This window comes from Ammospiza nelsoni, chromosome 2, assembly GCF_027579445.1.
Source record: "Ammospiza nelsoni isolate bAmmNel1 chromosome 2, bAmmNel1.pri, whole genome shotgun sequence".
Lineage (NCBI taxonomy): Eukaryota > Metazoa > Chordata > Aves > Passeriformes > Passerellidae > Ammospiza > Ammospiza nelsoni.
Window position 1 is genome coordinate 1,722,492 of NC_080634.1, and position 15,264 is coordinate 1,737,755.

The 15,264-nt window shown below is 52.9% G+C and overlaps 2 protein-coding genes and 2 non-coding genes across 5 annotated transcripts; 3 read left to right on the forward strand and 1 right to left on the reverse strand.

Annotated features, from left to right (window-relative positions):
* The first annotated feature begins 388 nt into the window (after positions 1–388).
* Positions 389–5,119, forward strand: RPS3 (ribosomal protein S3). The gene is made up of 7 exons (XM_059466435.1): positions 389–453; positions 1,221–1,351; positions 1,435–1,528; positions 2,274–2,368; positions 2,882–3,069; positions 4,209–4,405; positions 5,051–5,119. Exons 1-6 carry the CDS (start codon positions 424–426, stop codon positions 4,400–4,402), a joined length of 732 nt encoding a protein of 243 aa, XP_059322418.1. The 5' UTR covers positions 389–423; the 3' UTR covers positions 4,403–4,405; positions 5,051–5,119.
* LOC132070414 (small nucleolar RNA SNORD15) lies at positions 2,630–2,776 on the forward strand. The gene has a single exon (XR_009417978.1). It is a non-coding gene; the product is annotated as a small nucleolar RNA SNORD15 (small nucleolar RNA).
* Positions 3,760–3,907, forward strand: LOC132070438 (small nucleolar RNA SNORD15). Its single transcript, XR_009418002.1, has one exon. It is a non-coding gene; the product is annotated as a small nucleolar RNA SNORD15 (small nucleolar RNA).
* A 2,182-nt stretch (positions 5,120–7,301) lies between the features above and the next one.
* SERPINH1 (serpin family H member 1) lies at positions 7,302–13,648 on the reverse strand. 2 transcript variants are annotated; one of them, XM_059493285.1, is made up of 5 exons: positions 13,481–13,648; positions 10,422–11,035; positions 10,092–10,190; positions 9,510–9,742; positions 7,302–9,359 (listed from the first exon to the last, which is right to left on the reverse strand). In XM_059493285.1, exons 2-5 carry the CDS (start codon positions 11,002–11,004, stop codon positions 9,057–9,059), a joined length of 1,218 nt encoding a protein of 405 aa, XP_059349268.1. In that variant the 5' UTR covers positions 11,005–11,035; positions 13,481–13,648; the 3' UTR covers positions 7,302–9,056. The 2 variants fall into 2 exon arrangements, with proteins under 2 accessions (XP_059349268.1, XP_059349269.1); XM_059493286.1 differs by having other exon boundaries at positions 10,422–11,038; positions 13,481–13,579.
* Between the last annotated feature and the right edge of the window lie 1,616 nt (positions 13,649–15,264).

The window sequence follows — 15,264 nt, forward strand, 5'->3', positions numbered from 1 at the left end:
GGGCTTGGAGCAATGGAAGGTGTCCCTGCCATGGCAGTGGTGGATCAGGATCAGCTTTAAGGTCACTTCCCATCCAAGCCATGCTGTGATTCCTGGATAACAGCAGAGCACCCTCCGACAGCAACGCCTGGGCAAAGCAGGTCTCCAGGTATGATCTCGGGGTGAATTATCATTTATGGGTTTTATTTCACACACTGCTGGCTCTCGCGTCGGTTTCCACGGGGTTTAGAACCTGTTTAACGCCGCTCTGGGCCGTACCCACGGCTCAGCCCTCGCCAACATGGCGGCGTGGCAAAGACTACATCTCCCATGGTGCCCCGCTCAAGCCCGCCGTGCAGCGGCCAGCCAATGGGGCGCGGCGGAAGGCGGATATAGCACCGCCCTCGAGACCCGTTCCCTCCTTTCCGCCGGGCCCGGCTCATCATGGCGGTGCAGATCTCCAAGAAGCGCAAGGTGAGCGCGGCCGCACGGCTCCTCCGCGGCCGCGGGGCGCTGCCGCCCTGCCCGCGGCGGCCCCAGCAGCCGGCGGGGCGGGAGCGCGGCGGGCGGCGGCGGCGGACGGGGGAGGATGGCGGCGGATGCGGCGCGGGGCCCGGCGGGGAACATGGCGGCGGGATGGAGCGGGCGCTTCCCCATGGCCGCGCGCGGAGGTGCGGAGCGGCGCCGGGAGCCGGGAATTGCGGGGTTTTCGCTTTGCTTTCCAGCGGGAAGGGTTTGCGGCTGGCGGCTGCCCCGGGAGGGCACCGGGCGCTGCCTGTCCTGGGGAGCGAGGGAGGTTTGGGCTGCCAGGAGTCCCGGCAGCAGCTTCCCATGGGGCTGGGAAAGGGATGCGCCACCCCGGTAATTAATTCCCTTCAATTGCTCCCGAATTCCAGCGTGAGCAGTGGCTGTGGGTCGGGCAGTGCTGGGTGTAGGCTCCTGCTAGGAGCGGATTATTCCTGAGAAATGCAGGGAAGGAAGGGGGTTCCATTTTTCCTCTCTGCTGCACCCTGAGTGGGGCAGAGCACGGTGCTGGTAAAGTCGCGGTTGTGGGTTCCGTTCCTGGGCTGTTGGTGTAAAAGTTGGACTTGGTGTTCCTTGTGGGTGTCTTGCAACTGAGAGTATTCTGTGATTTCTCTCAGGGGAAGGGAAATTTGTCAGGAGAGACACTCCGAATTTGGGTAAATTGCACTCAAGTTCAGGATGTGACAAGACCTTGACTTGGTCCGTTTGTGTTTTAGTTTGTCGCTGATGGCATCTTCAAAGCGGAGCTGAACGAGTTCCTGACTCGGGAGCTGGCTGAGGATGGATACTCCGGAGTGGAGGTCCGGGTCACTCCCACCAGGACTGAGATTATCATCCTTGCCACCAGGTAACTCTAAAGCTCTCCGGGATGGCTCCAGTCTCACTCCTGGGGACACTTTTTTCACTTGTCCTGTGCTTGTTTTACCTCAGAACTCAGAATGTCCTGGGAGAGAAGGGACGCCGCATCCGGGAGCTGACGGCTGTGGTGCAGAAGAGGTTTGGATTCCCCGAGGGAAGCGTGGAGGTAAAACTGCCTCAGGAACTGGATGGTGCAGAGGGGTTTGTGGTGGTAGCATGGTGGCAGCTGAAAGGTGGTTTCAGGATGACTTGGGCCTTCTGTTACTTGGCCTCAAAAATGCTCCTGCACTGAAATGCAAAATAAATTACAAAGAAACTGCTCTGCTGCAAAAGGATCTTTGAGAAACAGAATGTAAAGTGACAAACCTTTTTTTTTTGATCCTTAATGTTAGAGGTGTTTTCCCAGGGGAAGGTTGGACTAGGGTCCTTTAAAGGGTCCATGTAACCCAAAGGATTCTGTGGTTCTGTTCCATGAAATCTTGCTCTGAAACAAATCAAGGAGGGACGGGGAATGTGTGCTGAGGTGATGCTCATTTATTCCAGCTTGGCTGGTGCTGCTGGATCATGTTAGACAGGGAAGGGATTGTAGGATAAAGCTGCTGCCTGTATATGTGGAAGGATTAATGGGACTGAATGTAAGGAGTAGAGTAGAATGAAACTCCTGTGTTCTGCTAAAGCAAAAGTTAAATTTACTGTGAGGGTGCTGAGGAACTGCTGCAGGGTGCCCACAGAAGCTGTGGCTGCCCCTGGATCCCTGCAATCGTTCAATGCCAGGTTGGAGCAACCCGGTCTAGTGCAAAGATCCCTGCCCAAGGCAGGGGTGGAGTGGATGAGCCTCCCAAGGCCCAGCAGGCTGTGGCTGTGTGGCTGGCTTGGCAGGGCCCTGTTGTGAGTGTGCTCTGTCCCTGCAGCTCTACGCCGAGAAGGTGGCCACGAGGGGTCTGTGCGCCATCGCCCAGGCCGAGTCCCTGCGCTACAAACTGCTGGGAGGGCTGGCTGTGCGCAGGTGAGTACAGCAGCCTGCCCTGGGGGAGTGGGGCACTCCAGTGCTGTTCCCAAAAACAGCTCTCTGCAGCTGGAGGATTCAACCTGGTAATGCTGCACTGAAACTTCGGTCCACAGTTACTTCTGTCTGGTTGGAGGTTGTCTGTGGGGCATAAAGCTGCACGTGTTCTTTGGGAGTAAATGGGTGGAGGAGTGAGGCAAGCAGCATTTCAGGCCTTGTGGCTGTGCTGTGGCTCAGGAGACAGTGGCCCTGCTCTCATCCCCTCGGTGATGAGACGATGACGAGTCAGAAGCGGGTGGCTCTGGTGGCGGTGCCCTCGCGGTGTCACGTTCTGTGGCGCTGCCTGAGGCCCTCCAGCAGCAGCCTCCTGTCACCAGTGACTGATCTAGAGGCATTTGTCTGAGAAGGGATGGGAGCTGCACTGCCAGCGCACGGAACTGAGGTTGGGATTGTGGTGGGAGCCCTGTGGGTCTGGCAGAGCGGGCTCACGGCTTGGCTGTCCTCTCCCCGCAGAGCCTGCTACGGTGTCCTGCGCTTCATCATGGAGAGCGGGGCCAAGGGCTGTGAGGTCGTTGTGTCCGGCAAGCTGAGAGGTCAGAGGGCCAAATCCATGAAGTTTGTGGATGGCTTGATGATCCACAGTGGGGACCCCGTGAATTACTACGTGGACACAGCCGTGCGTCACGTCCTACTCCGGCAGGGTGAGTGCCTGATCCCTTGGCAGCCTTGTTGGGTTCCTTCTCTAGAGCTGCAGAGACAAAACATCTCAGCTCCTGGCATCCCGTTCCTGCAGGCTGGAGATTTCCCACTGACACCCTTGGGTTGAAACTCACGTGGTTTTAATGCACTTCTCATGTCACAGTGTTGAGTTGTGCTGCTGTGGATGCTTCAGACTCTGAAAATCCAGTTTTCTTGGGCTTTTGCAACTGAGCTTTCACTGTGGGATTTGAACATTCCATCTGAAGTAGAAGTCATTTGTGAATGGGAAGCCGAGGGGCCTTCAGCAGCCACTGTGGTCACACCATGTATCCACTTCTCTGCTGATGGTTGAATGTTTCCAGTTAGAAATGTGGCTGTTGATTCTGCAGCTGCTCTCACTGTGTCCTGGGGCCTCTGGGGCTGGTGATAACTTCCAGATGAGGTTCCTGTTGCCTTGGTTTAAGAGCCCTTGGCAGTTGGGATTCTGGTTTTCCTGGCTCCTCAGGATGGGCAGAGAGAACAGGGGTGCTGCAGGTGTCAGACAGCTTTCCCAGCTAAACCTGCTTCCACTTGTTCTCCCTCCTGGTAAAAAACAAATGATTTGTGTGTGTCTTAACTGGCTTTGTGTTAATGAGTTGCAGAGCTCCTGGTGCAGGGACACCAAGCCCACCCAGAGCTGTTCCCCACCTTCCCTTCGGTGATGATACGATGACGAGTCAGAAGGGACATCCCTGTGTCACTGCAGCCTGCTCTGTGCCACGTTCTGTGGTGCTGTGCTGAGGCTGCCTTGGCCAGGGTGTCCTGCTCATTGGATGATTTAGAGGCATTTGTCTGAGAAGGGATGTTAAAAAAATAAAATGGAATTTCCTAGAAGAATGAGCTGAGGAAGAGGACAGAGTTTAAAACCAGGCTTAGAATGAGTGGAGGGTAGAACTGCAGTGAGTTGAATAACTTTGGATATCCATCTTTAAGTTGCTTGGATTTACAACACTGATTTAAAGTCACAGTAATTCGATTTTTAAGCTGTAGCATGTGTGTGTTACAGTGTTGTCAGCAGATCTTCAATGTGCAGAAATATTTTGTAACCTTGGTGCTCATCTCTTGATCTATTTTGTCTCCCTTGTCCTGTCACTCTCTGCAGGAGTACTGGGAATCAAAGTAAAGATTATGTTGCCTTGGGACCCCAGTGGAAAGATTGGCCCCAAAAAGCCTCTGCCAGACCACGTCAGCATCGTGGAACCCAAAGAAGAGATCCTGCCCACCACCCCCATTTCAGAGCAGAAAGGTGGCAAGCCAGAGCAGCCAGCCATGCCTCAGCCAGTGCCCACTGCCTGAGGGGTAAGTGCCTGGGAGCAGGGAGGGAGATGTGCTGAGGATCCATGCAGAAAAGGTTTCAGGGCACCAGAAAAACACTTCAAGCTGGGGGATTTTGGGAAAACAAGCTACTGTGTTGTGGACCAGGGTTGGGCTTGAACGTTGCACCGGGTGAAGGGTTCAAGATGTGTGTCAGTGCAGCTCAGAACACTCCTCTGGAGATGAGATGGTGGGTCTGTCCACCTGCCTTGTTCCATGTTGTGTTATACAGCATGGATTTGGAGGCCTTGGATTATTACAGTTGGGGACACTTGGGTTGGGTGCCTTGGATGTGTTGGTGTTGTACCAGTGTGCAGCTGGCAGCACAGAGAATATATTCCTCATATATCCATCCTGTCCTGCCCCAGGATCCAGTTTGGGATAGTCTTAAAAGCCACACGAGAACAATTTGTAGGCTGCTTTTGTAAGAAAATTACCACAGGTTGAAGTCTGTCATGGAATCTGGCAAGATCTACCTCAGTGGGAACAATGGGGTTCATTGGCTGAAATGCAGGAAATGAGAAATGCAGTTTAATTGGAAGGCTTGGTTTGTTCTTTGTTTGGGACAGGATGGTGGTTGTGGAAAAGAGTTTGCCCCCAGCTCACTGAGTGTTTTGTTTCTCGTTGTAGGGTTTGTAACATCTGCAACCAGAAGCTTGTCTGTCCTGACAACATCTCTTAATAAAATCACAAAAGGCAGTGTTTGTGAAGGTGCCTTTTCTTTTTGGTTTTTTTTTTTTTCCTTTTTATTTTCTCAAGATGTGCTCCAGGAAGACCTTGCTCCCACCTTTGGTGTGGAAGGAATTCTGTTGCTGTGTTCCCCTTCTGGAATGACCTTCACCAGATCCTGATGCAAAGAAAGTGGGAATAAAGCACTGATACCTGTGATAGGTAGAGCTGGAGCAGCAATCCCGTGTTCAGAGGGTCATGAGTAACACACTCCGTGGAGTCCTGGTGGCTGATCCCTCCATCCCAGTCCCTTATCCAGTGCTTCCAGGAGGGGGAGCCTTTCTGGCAGTGTCCAGGCCAGTGCAGCTCCTGTCAGGGTCAGGTACCTTTGGGTGTGGGTTTATGGGGTCAGAGCAAAAGTGACACTCAGGATTTCAAACCTTATGTCCTGACCTGCAAGGTGGGAATGTCTGGTGGAAGTTTGGTGCAGGAATGGGAAGAGAGGCACAATCATAGGAGATAATGTATGTGCAGGATCAAGGAGTTTAGATCTTGAGGAATTCAAAGCCTGTTTGTTGTTTAGGACTAGCTTTCACATCCACATTTCTGTTTTTAGGAGGTTGCTCTGCAGGAATTAGGCAGTCAGGTTAGGATCTGGAATTTTGAACTGGTCTGTCTAGGGAGCCTTGGCCTTGCTGTTCCCAGCTTCTCTGGGAGTCTGGTTGAGTTTCAGAAACAAGATGTGCCTTCTTGGAGTGTCAGTGATTTCAGGTTTCTCTGAAACCATTCAGTGCGAAGATTTAAATAGTTAATACAAATATTAGACTAATGCCAACATTAATTTTTAAATCAAATTTGAAATTATCTGAAATTATCTGAAAATATAAAATATGACAACACAGCTCTGTTAGATCGTAGGAGCAGGAAATGTGTGAAAGTGGGGAGATCTGAAGCAATAAAAGTCACACCTGGTTTTGCATGTTGTCTCTAAATTCTTACACACACTGTGGTGGATGGTGATGGTTAGAAACCTCTCCTGCTGCTTCCCAGGGAGGGCTGGATTTTTGGGAGATTGTTCCACTTCTTCCTGATGAAGAGCTCTCCAACCTTGTCCATTACCCTGTTAATTTCACAGTGCTAATCACTGCTAGAGTCAAGAGCTGTGCAAGTAATGGGAAAGAAAAGGCTCCGGGAGAGCTCAGAGCCCTTGCAGGGCCCAAAGGGGCTCCAGGAGAGCTGGAGAGGACTTTGGACAAGGATGGAGGGACAGGACACAGGGAATGGCTCCCACTGCCAGAGGGCAGGGATGGATGGGATAGTGGGAAGGAATTGTTCCCTGTGAGGGTGATGAGGCCCTGGCACAGGGTGCCCAGAGAAGCTGTGGCTCCAAGTGTGAACTGAACACCTTTTCCAACTGTTTTGGCTGGAATTACCACCTCTCTGAGCTGTTTAGAGAAGCTCCAAAAGAGAAGGGAACTCACTCAGTTCCCTGTGTCTTTTGGGTGCTTCCCTTGGACAAAAGCCCTGGAAGATGAGCTGGGGGTGGTATGAACTCAGGAACTCTGGGAAACTTTTAACTTATTTTCAATATTGCTATTCCAGGGTCATGTGTTCCTGCTGTGGTTGCTGCTGGAGGTGGCTTCAGTAATTCCAATTTAGTGAAAATGAGGAAGCATGTGGTGGTTTTCCAGTGTGGGAGGAGCTGCACAGGGATGTGTGTGCTTGCCCAGGCTCAGGGGAAAGGGGACATCTCTGCCTTTTAGCTTGTGAGTGGCAGAAGGTTCATCCCTTTCCAGCAGTGGGAGAACATGGATTAGCAGGGTCTGCCAGTGCTGGATTTTCCACCTGGGAAAGGTATCTTTAGCCTGCAGTTTTTTCCTCTGTTTCCCCAGAGTGGATCCCAACTGGAGGAGCTTTGGCATGGAGAGTCAGGAGGGCTGGTCCCTGTGGCTGACAGCTCAGTTTTTATTCTGCTAAATGGCCCAGCAGGACAGGGCAGTTGGTCCTTTACCTGTGGAGCATTTCTGGTGTTGATATTTGCAGTTTCAGGAGAACAGAGCAAATGGAAAAGCTGCCAAGAGCATTCCTTTCTCATGATTGATGTGCTATAGGAATTCATCTTTAGGAATTAATCTTTTTGCATTCCTATAATTCATTTTAGGAATTCATCTCATTGAGTAATTTTTGTCCATAGTTGCCACTTTAGGATGTCTTGGATTGAAGGATTGCAAGGAACCTCCCTTAGTTTATTTTGCTCTACAAGGGATTCCATCTGCCAGGGCTTCATTGAAAAAGTTTTATTGCAAAATTACACAACTGTCACTGTGTGGTACAAGAACAGACAATAAAAGCCATCAGACACCTGCATCCACATGATGCAAATTATTCACAATATCCCACAGTGTGTTCTTGCCTTGCCCACCCCTTCCACCCCCCAGCCCAGCCTCCAGAACGTTCTGTGTGTGGCTTCAGTGCACTGCATCACCTGCAAGTGACCCACATTTGGGGACACACCTAGCATTGCCTCCTGCCTCCCAGCACCTGGGAATATGCAGTATTGGGCTTCTGTGGCAGCAGAGAAAATTGGCAGGGACATAAAGCCTTGTAGGTGCTCCATGCTGGTTTCAGGGAGCTGGCAATTCCATTGGGATGCATGGATTTCCCTCATTTCCATAATTTCTGTTTGCCTCATGGTGTCTCTCAGTGCGTGGCAAGTGCTGCAATGCTCCTGGGATACATCAGCTCCTTTAAATAGTACTGACCTGATGATACCCCTTGAAGAGAAGTTAGGAATAGCCTGGATCAGGCTGTGAAACCTGCTAATTGTCAGACATAAATATAACTATAAATACCTTTGTTTTTCAGGGTCCCCTTATCCAGGTCAGCAGACAGGGAGCTAAAGTACCATGGAGCTTCAGCAGAGCATAATTAGGAAGTCAGGTAATGGCAGCTTTAAAGCTTTGTGTTTAATTAAGGAAGAAAGTGGAGGTGAACCTGATCCCACCTCCCTGTGAGAAGCCAGCCAGGAGTGCCTTGGGTCAGCTCCACAGGGAGCTGACTGGAGCCAGCTCTGGGAGAGCCTTGGCAGTGGAATGGAGTCTTTGCCAGCCCTGCAGGCTGATGCAGAGCATTTCCAAGAGAAGTGAGTTCTCTGCCTGGTACAACTGCCTGTTGAATTACAGCTCTTGCCCCCTCAGTGATCCCAAGGGGTGGAGTGTTGAAGGAACCACAGGTTACTCTTTCTAGAAACCCAGGCTGTGCTTTGGGCTCTCCCTGACATCCCAAAGCCCCTTAGTTCTCCATGAAGTGTTGATCCAAGCTGCTCTTGGCTGTGATGCTCTCCCTAAGGAGCTCTTGTGATTGAAGCATCGAGTGCAGAGCACAGGGTTAGGCTGCAGGACAGAAGGACACAATTCCATACAATCTCCATTCTCCTGTGCTGCCTCCTACCCTGCTCCAGGGCCCTGCAGGGGCTGGACTGCACAGCTGACCCTTGGAGCTCTGTTACACACCCCTGGAGAGAGAAGAGAGAAGCAGGACCAGCTCTAGAGCGGTGCCGCGGGGCACCCAAGCAGGAGAAAAGCGGCAGCGGTAAGCGTGCAGTGGGGTGGAAGTGTTTGGGATGGGAGGGTGGTGCCTTGGCAGGGCTGGTGGAGCAGCAAGGAGCTGAGCAGGAGGCTTAACCAGTGCAGGGAGGAGCTCAGCTTCCACCTGGCCACCTCAGCTGACTCCCGGTGACCCTCTGGTGCCAGGCTCCGCTGCTCCCCTCTGGAGGTGGGTTTGTGCAATCTGGATCGTGGGGTGAGGTAAAGTTTATGCTGGTTTCTCCTCACAATGCACCCTGGTCTGAATAGCACCCATGGTTCGAGAAGGATACAAAATAGTGTTTCCCATTTGTCAAAATGCCCCCCTAAAAACACACAAACCAAAGCTCTGGGAAAAAACAACCCAACCAAAACAAACCCAACTACAACTCGTCGCGCATCTTGTCGCCTTTGGGCCTCACGAGCCTGCCGATGAAGAGGATGGAGTTGGTTTTAGTGTCCTTGATCATGAAGATGAAGGGGTGGTCAGCGTAGAAGAGTTTGGGGTTCCTCATCTCCTCTCTGCCGTAGATGTCGGCGTCGTAGGGGTTCCCTTCCGTGTCCCACTCCAGAGCCGCGGCGTGGAACACGTTGGACAGGTAAAGGTCTTTCTTGCCAGAGATCTTGGACAAGTCAGCCTTGGTTTTGTCAATGGCTTCTGTCAGGCCCAGACCACCCAGGTGTTTCTAGGAGGAGACAAGAGGTCAGCAACCCTCCCGGAGATGACACAGTGCAAGAGGGAAGAGGGGCAGCAGGCATGGACAGCCCACCATTCCACTGTCTTTTCTCCCATCCCAAAGAAGTGCAAGGCCCAGCTGTTTAAGGACCCCCTTTACCTGCAGGTCATGGCTGACTTCCAGGACAACTTTTGGCAGCGAGATGGCCACTGATCTCTTCTTCATCTTGCTAGTCCATGTCTTGAGCTGCTCCTTGTTCAGCAGTTTCTCCACTCTCTCCAGAGGCTCCACGTGGTTTGGCATGATGAAGATCATGCTGGAGAGCTTGTGAGCCAGTGGCATCTCTACCACCTGGAGCTTCTCTGCCTCATCATCGTAGTAATTGTAGAGACCTTAAAACCAGAAGAAGGGAGCAGTGAGATGTGGAGCAAAGTGAATTCAGCCTGGACTTTCCCTGACCAGGAAGGGAAGTGAGTTTGGACACCCTTTTGGGAAGTGGCCCAGCATTATTGGAGTTGGCTGTGGCTGACATTTGTGTAATGAGCCAGGATTTGTTCCCAACAGCCAAGCAGCTCATAGTAAACATGGATTCTTTGTTCACAGGGAGACTGAATCAGTAAAACAAACACTTCCCCACTTTGTTCTCTCTTATGAGGCAAAACAATCTTGGAAGCAGCTGGTGGAAATCTGGGTAAGGGAGAACAATGATCCTAACTCCAGTTGTGGAGGTTTCCCACTCACCTGTGCGGTGCATCATGGGCACGCCTACGGTGTAGGAACGGGTCACCATGAAGCCACGGTTGTCCACCATCTTATGATGGAACTTCTCATCCCAGTGAGCTGCAGGAGAGAGAGGAACACAGCTTGTAAGAAAAGGGAGTGTGCAATAAGTCCATGCAGTTCCCAACCACTGACAAAGAGCTGCCTCCAGTGGGCCTAGGATTTGTCCACCTTCCCTTGGGGCTGGTGGATGATTTTTAAGGCCCCTCCCAACTCAAACCATTCCATGATTCTGTGTTGGCTCAGGGCAGGTTTTGGGTCACTCATACAGGACCCGAAGGTAGAACTTACGCTTGAAGAACATGGCATTGACGATCAGGGCCCCATCAGTTTTCTCCACATCTTTGGTGACCTCTGGGAGTTTCCCATCCGTGGTCTGTGCTGCCCACTCGTTGATGGACTTGAGGGCGCTCCTCTTGTCTCGGAAGTTGATCTTGGAGTGCTCGTAGTTGTAGTGCTTCTTGCTGTTCTTGATGAAGTCCTCGGTGAAGGTGATGGAGGCGGGCCCGTAGAGGCGGTTGCCGATCTTCCAGGTGACGTTGCGGGCGGTGCTGTTGCTGACCTCGCTGAGCAGCTCGGCCAGCCCGCTGTGCACGTACTCGTCGTTCAGCTTGTCCGCACTCAGCACCGCCTTGGCCTGCGACGCCGTCGTGGCCTTGCCCCCCAGCGACACCAGCCCCAGGGACGAGGCCACCACCACGGGGGACAGCAGGATGTTCTCCATGTCCTTGTCTTTGGCCATGGCGTGGTAGAGGTTGAAGGCCAGCGTGGTGCTGCGCTCGGCCAGCGTGGTGGCCTTGTCGCTCAGCTTCCTGTCCTCCGAGGGCACGGCCGCAGCGAGGCCCAGGAGGGCCAGCCCCACGATCATCCACATGGCTTCAGCAGCACCCAGCACCTCACAGCACCTGCTGGGCAAGAAAGTGCACCATCAGCATGGGCCAGAGCCTTCCTGGAGCATCCAGAGTTCCCAGGGGCTCTCCAGAGAAACCCACTCCTTGTTCCAGTGACAGTGACATTGCCCCAGTGCTTCATTGGGGTGCAGCCATCCCAAGTCCACCCTGAGCAACAATTCATCTTCAGGAGTGCAGCTGCACCCTGGCAAGCAGAGCCTGTGCATTTGGAATGAAAGCTTCCTTCCTACGTGGCTTCCCTATATTCCAATGTTAATGTACAGGGAATGGTTTAAGGAAGGGTCAGGGAATGTAAGCCACAGGTATTTCTCATGTGATCTGCACAGGGCAAGGGGGAGTGGCTTTAAAGTAAAGGAAGACAGGTTTAGATTGGACATTAGTAGGAAATTCTTCCCTGTGAGGGTGGGGATGCCCTGGCACAGGGTGCCCAGAGAAGCTGTGGCTGTCCCTGGATCCCTGGCAGTGTCCAAGGCCAAGCTGGATGGGGCTTGGGGCAACCTGGGATAGGAGATGTCCCTGATGCCCATGGCGAGTGGGGGAAGAAGTAATCTTTAAACCCAACCATTCCATGATTCTGTTCCCAGAGCTGGAGAAACCTCTCCCCTGATCAGGAAAAGCTGAAAAATTTTGGTGCTGCCCCTTGATCCAAGGGCTGTTGCAGGCCCTGCATGGCAAGGACCGTCCTCCCTGGGGACCCCGGCCTGGGCCCCAAACCCTCGCATTCCTTGGCACTAGATGGAGCACGTGAGCTTCCAGCAAAGCCAGAGCAGCCCTGGAGAAGGTCCTGCACTGTCTGATCAGCTCTGTTCGGCTTTGGTTCGCCTGTCCAGCCCTGCCAGGGAGGTACTGGGGCAGAGGGAGATGGAGGAACCTCATTTTCCCCAGCAGAGCCTTCAGTTCATGCCTGAGATGGGTGGATCTCATCCCAACGCAGGTGAACCCACCCCGGCAAGGGCTCTGAGCCCCGAGCTTCTGGTCTAAGTGCCTGGAAGCCCTTTGGGGCTCATACCCCCTGGCCCCACAGCTCCCCTCCCTCCTGCCTTCACTCAGCAAACCTTCCTGCTGGCAGCTCCTCCGGCCTTAAATTCCCCCTGCAGCTTTGGGGACTTTCTCCTCCACAGGAACCTTCGCTACACCGCAGCCCTGTTCCTTGGCGCCCCTCTGCTCCCACCCTGCTCCAGCCCAGCCTCAGGGGCTGTCCCTGGCCTGGGAGGCAGGGAAAGGCTGCAGCAGGGTTAAAGCATTCCCAGCAGGGTTAAAGCACTCCCAGCAGGAAGCGAGGGGCCCGCTGGGATTACACATGGAAGGAAACACGCAGCACGTAGCCCCAGGCAAGGAGAGTGCGCAGTTCCACCAGGACCCTTTGCCAGAGTGGGAATTACAACCTAAAATCCTTTAAAGGGAGGAGCCATCCTGCCTGCCCCGAGAGCAAACAGGCTCAAAACTGCCCTCAACATTCTTTTTAAAGTGCAGCCAGGGTGACAAACATTGGAAGTGTGAGGAGGCTCCTTCTGGTTTTCTATTTCCCGTTTATTTCTAAGGATACCTTGAAACTGTTTCATAGTGAGGTCAACGTTTGCCTTTTTCTTTCTGAAAGAAAACAGATACATGGAGTAGTTCTCTTGGTAGCAGGGGGTGGCCTGCACTGCTTCATCCTCAGCTTAAAAAAAGGTTCATTACTTCAGGGCCGGGTGGCAGGTTTGGGCTCTGCTGAGTCACACAGCCTGAGATGGAGAAATTTTGCCCATTCTTGGCTTCTGGGTGAATTCAGAGCCCGTGGTGGAAATGGAGGGAATGTGGGGAATGCACAGGCAGCACCATCCTGTGCTGTGCTCCCACAGCGAGGGGACGCCCAGTGCCAGCGTGGCATTGCTCAGCCCTGCCTGCGGCTGCCGGGACCCCTTTCCTGGCGGGGTGGGATTTCTCCCAGGAGCAGGGCAGAGCTGCAGGGCACAGGACTGCAGGCAAAGGCCATTTCCGTGTCACCTGAGGGATGTGGCACTTGGTTAAGGCAGCAGGAGCAGGGCCGGGCTGTGCTGTGCAGGGAGAGCTCGTTCTGCGCTGGGATGGTGCCCAGGGTCCTGCAGGCTCCCAGGCTAAGCCTGAGCGGAGCTGGAGGATTTCACTCCCTTATCCCCCGTTTCTTTTTCCTCATTTTCTGAAAGCTTTTCCCGCAGCTTCACTGGGACCACCTCTTGCAAACTGGAGGCGATTGGGGGATTTTTTAATGCTTTTCCTCAAAAACCCAGAGCCAGCTCATGGGGCAGTCTGTACCCCTATCCCACTGCAGCCTACCCCCATGCACCCCTTCTCCCATGCCATAACCCTCCCTCCGATTTTTTTTTTTGCCCACCAGGAGGCTGCAGGACCCCAGAACCCCCCTGGCCCTGCTGCAACCTCAGCTCGGTCCCCACCGGGTCCCCCGGGTCCCCCCCTTACCTGCGGGGTCGGGACACGGCTTTGCTCGGCTCCCTGTGCACCTCCCGGTCCTGCAGAGGGGGTATATAAGGGGCCAGGGAGAAACTTCTGGAAACTTGGGAAAACCCTCTCAAAAATGCTGGGGAGGGAGAGGAAGGGGAGGATCCGTCCCGGCTCTCTCCCGCCCGCCGCCAATGGCAGGGAATGCCGGCCCCGCGCCGCCCAAGGGGGGTCGGGAGGGATGGGGGATGCGCCTTCCCTTGCCCTGCCCGGCCTCCTGCAGGAGCGTGGGGAGCTACTCCCTGCCCTAACTGTGCTTTTGCCTTCTTGCAGGGCTCAGGTCTGTCTTATTTCCATCCCCTCCCTGCCCCTGGCATCTCCTGCAGCTGGATGGTTGTTGGCACCTACCAAAGGCAGGTAGTGATATATTTATTTGTTTGTTTCTGGGCTGTCGCCCTCCATATGAAGTCAGGGGTGATGCAAAGGGCTTCGGGCACGGCTGGAGCAGTCACAGGCAGCCAGTGTTTAACACTGCCCCGTCCTCAAGTGTGAATCTGAAACGTGACCTCCAAGAGAGAAGAAAAAGTTCCAGGGAGAGCTCAGAGCCCTTGCAGGGCCTGAAGGGGCTCCAGGGACAAGGGATGGAGGGACAGGACACAGGGAATGGCTTCCCAGAGGGCAGGGACGGATGGGATATTGGGAAGGAATTCCTGGTTGTGAGGGTGGGCAGGCGCTGGCACAGGGTGCCCAGAGCAGCTGTGCCATGGAGAGGTTTGTGCTGAGTCACAAGTGTTGAAGCTCTGATCCAACCCTGTCATGTTTTAGGACAGCACAGGATTGTTTTCATGGCAGTCTGGGATGGAGGGATATTCGAGGTACCACCCCCTCATGGATAGTTGCATCAGCAGAAGGATGCTGCATCCTGTGTTCTTTAACTGGTGTCTATGTCTCCCTTTTAATCACACTGTAATTTCATTTTTTCCCCGAGTTTTGGCTCTGCCAAGCTTTTCTGCTTCCCTCTGAAGACGGAGTCTCAGCAGATCTCAGCCTCCTGTTGCTGTAGTAGCAAACAGCATCTGATTTTCCTTCTGGTTTGAATATTCTGCTTGTTGTCTTAGAAGCTTCTTGCTTTGGAATCACCATTCCATTCCCCTTCACAGCCCACCTATTCTAGAAGGTAGCATCAAAAGGTGACATTTTCCTTCCATCTGACCTGTTCAGATGCTGCCATGTGAGTAGGTACTTTTCATCTCAAACAAGGGGAGATCTTTGAGGCCTCCCTGTAAAAAAAAAATCTCCATCAGCTGCAACAAACCTGGTGCTCAGTGATGTTTAGAAATCTGGTCCCTTCAGGGAGGGATTCAGTGGGAAAATGGCTTTGGAATACCTTAAGCAATAGATTTTGGTACACTAGGGTCTTTTGGTGCAGTTAGCTGTGCTTTATGTCTGCATACATGATCAACAATGGGGTCCCAGAGTTTTTATAGCAAAATTTTGGCTTTATTAAAAATGAATTTGCTGATATCAAAACCATCAATACCAAGGCAAATGTTACTGGTCTGTACCAGCAGCATGTGCCAGCTGAGAAATGAGAAAAGCTCCTTTAAACTTGCACCATCAGCTGCTTTTCTCTGCCAAATTCTGAATTGCTCCACCTTCAAACCCTGCTCTGTAATTACTTCCCATGTAAGATTTTTTCACCTTCCGAGTGAAATTTAAAATCAACTCCTAAACTTTTAATCTTGATTACTTTCACTGCCTCCCAGCACCAAAGTCCTATGCCACTCTGGGTGCTCTGTGCTTCA

What these genes read in the sequence shown, in the direction of transcription:
- RPS3 (XM_059466435.1), top strand. Translation starts at nt 424, where the DNA reads ATGGCGGTGCAGATCTCCAAGAAGCGCAAG. An exon ending in GGAGGGCTGGCTGTGCGCAG is followed by an intron (nt 2,369 to 2,881) that starts GTGAGTACAGCA and finishes CTCTCCCCGCAG; the next exon opens with AGCCTGCTACGGTGTCCTGC. An exon ending in TCACGTCCTACTCCGGCAGG is followed by an intron (nt 3,070 to 4,208) that starts GTGAGTGCCTGA and finishes CACTCTCTGCAG; the next exon opens with GAGTACTGGGAATCAAAGTA.
- SERPINH1 (XM_059493285.1), bottom strand. Translation starts at nt 11,004, where the DNA reads ATGTGGATGATCGTGGGGCTGGCCCTCCTGGGCCTCGCTGCGGCCGTG. An exon ending in CAATGCCATGTTCTTCAAGC is followed by an intron (nt 10,191 to 10,421) that starts GTAAGTTCTACC and finishes TCTCTCCTGCAG; the next exon opens with CTCACTGGGATGAGAAGTTC. An exon ending in GCCCATGATGCACCGCACAG is followed by an intron (nt 9,743 to 10,091) that starts GTGAGTGGGAAA and finishes TCTGGTTTTAAG; the next exon opens with GTCTCTACAATTACTACGAT.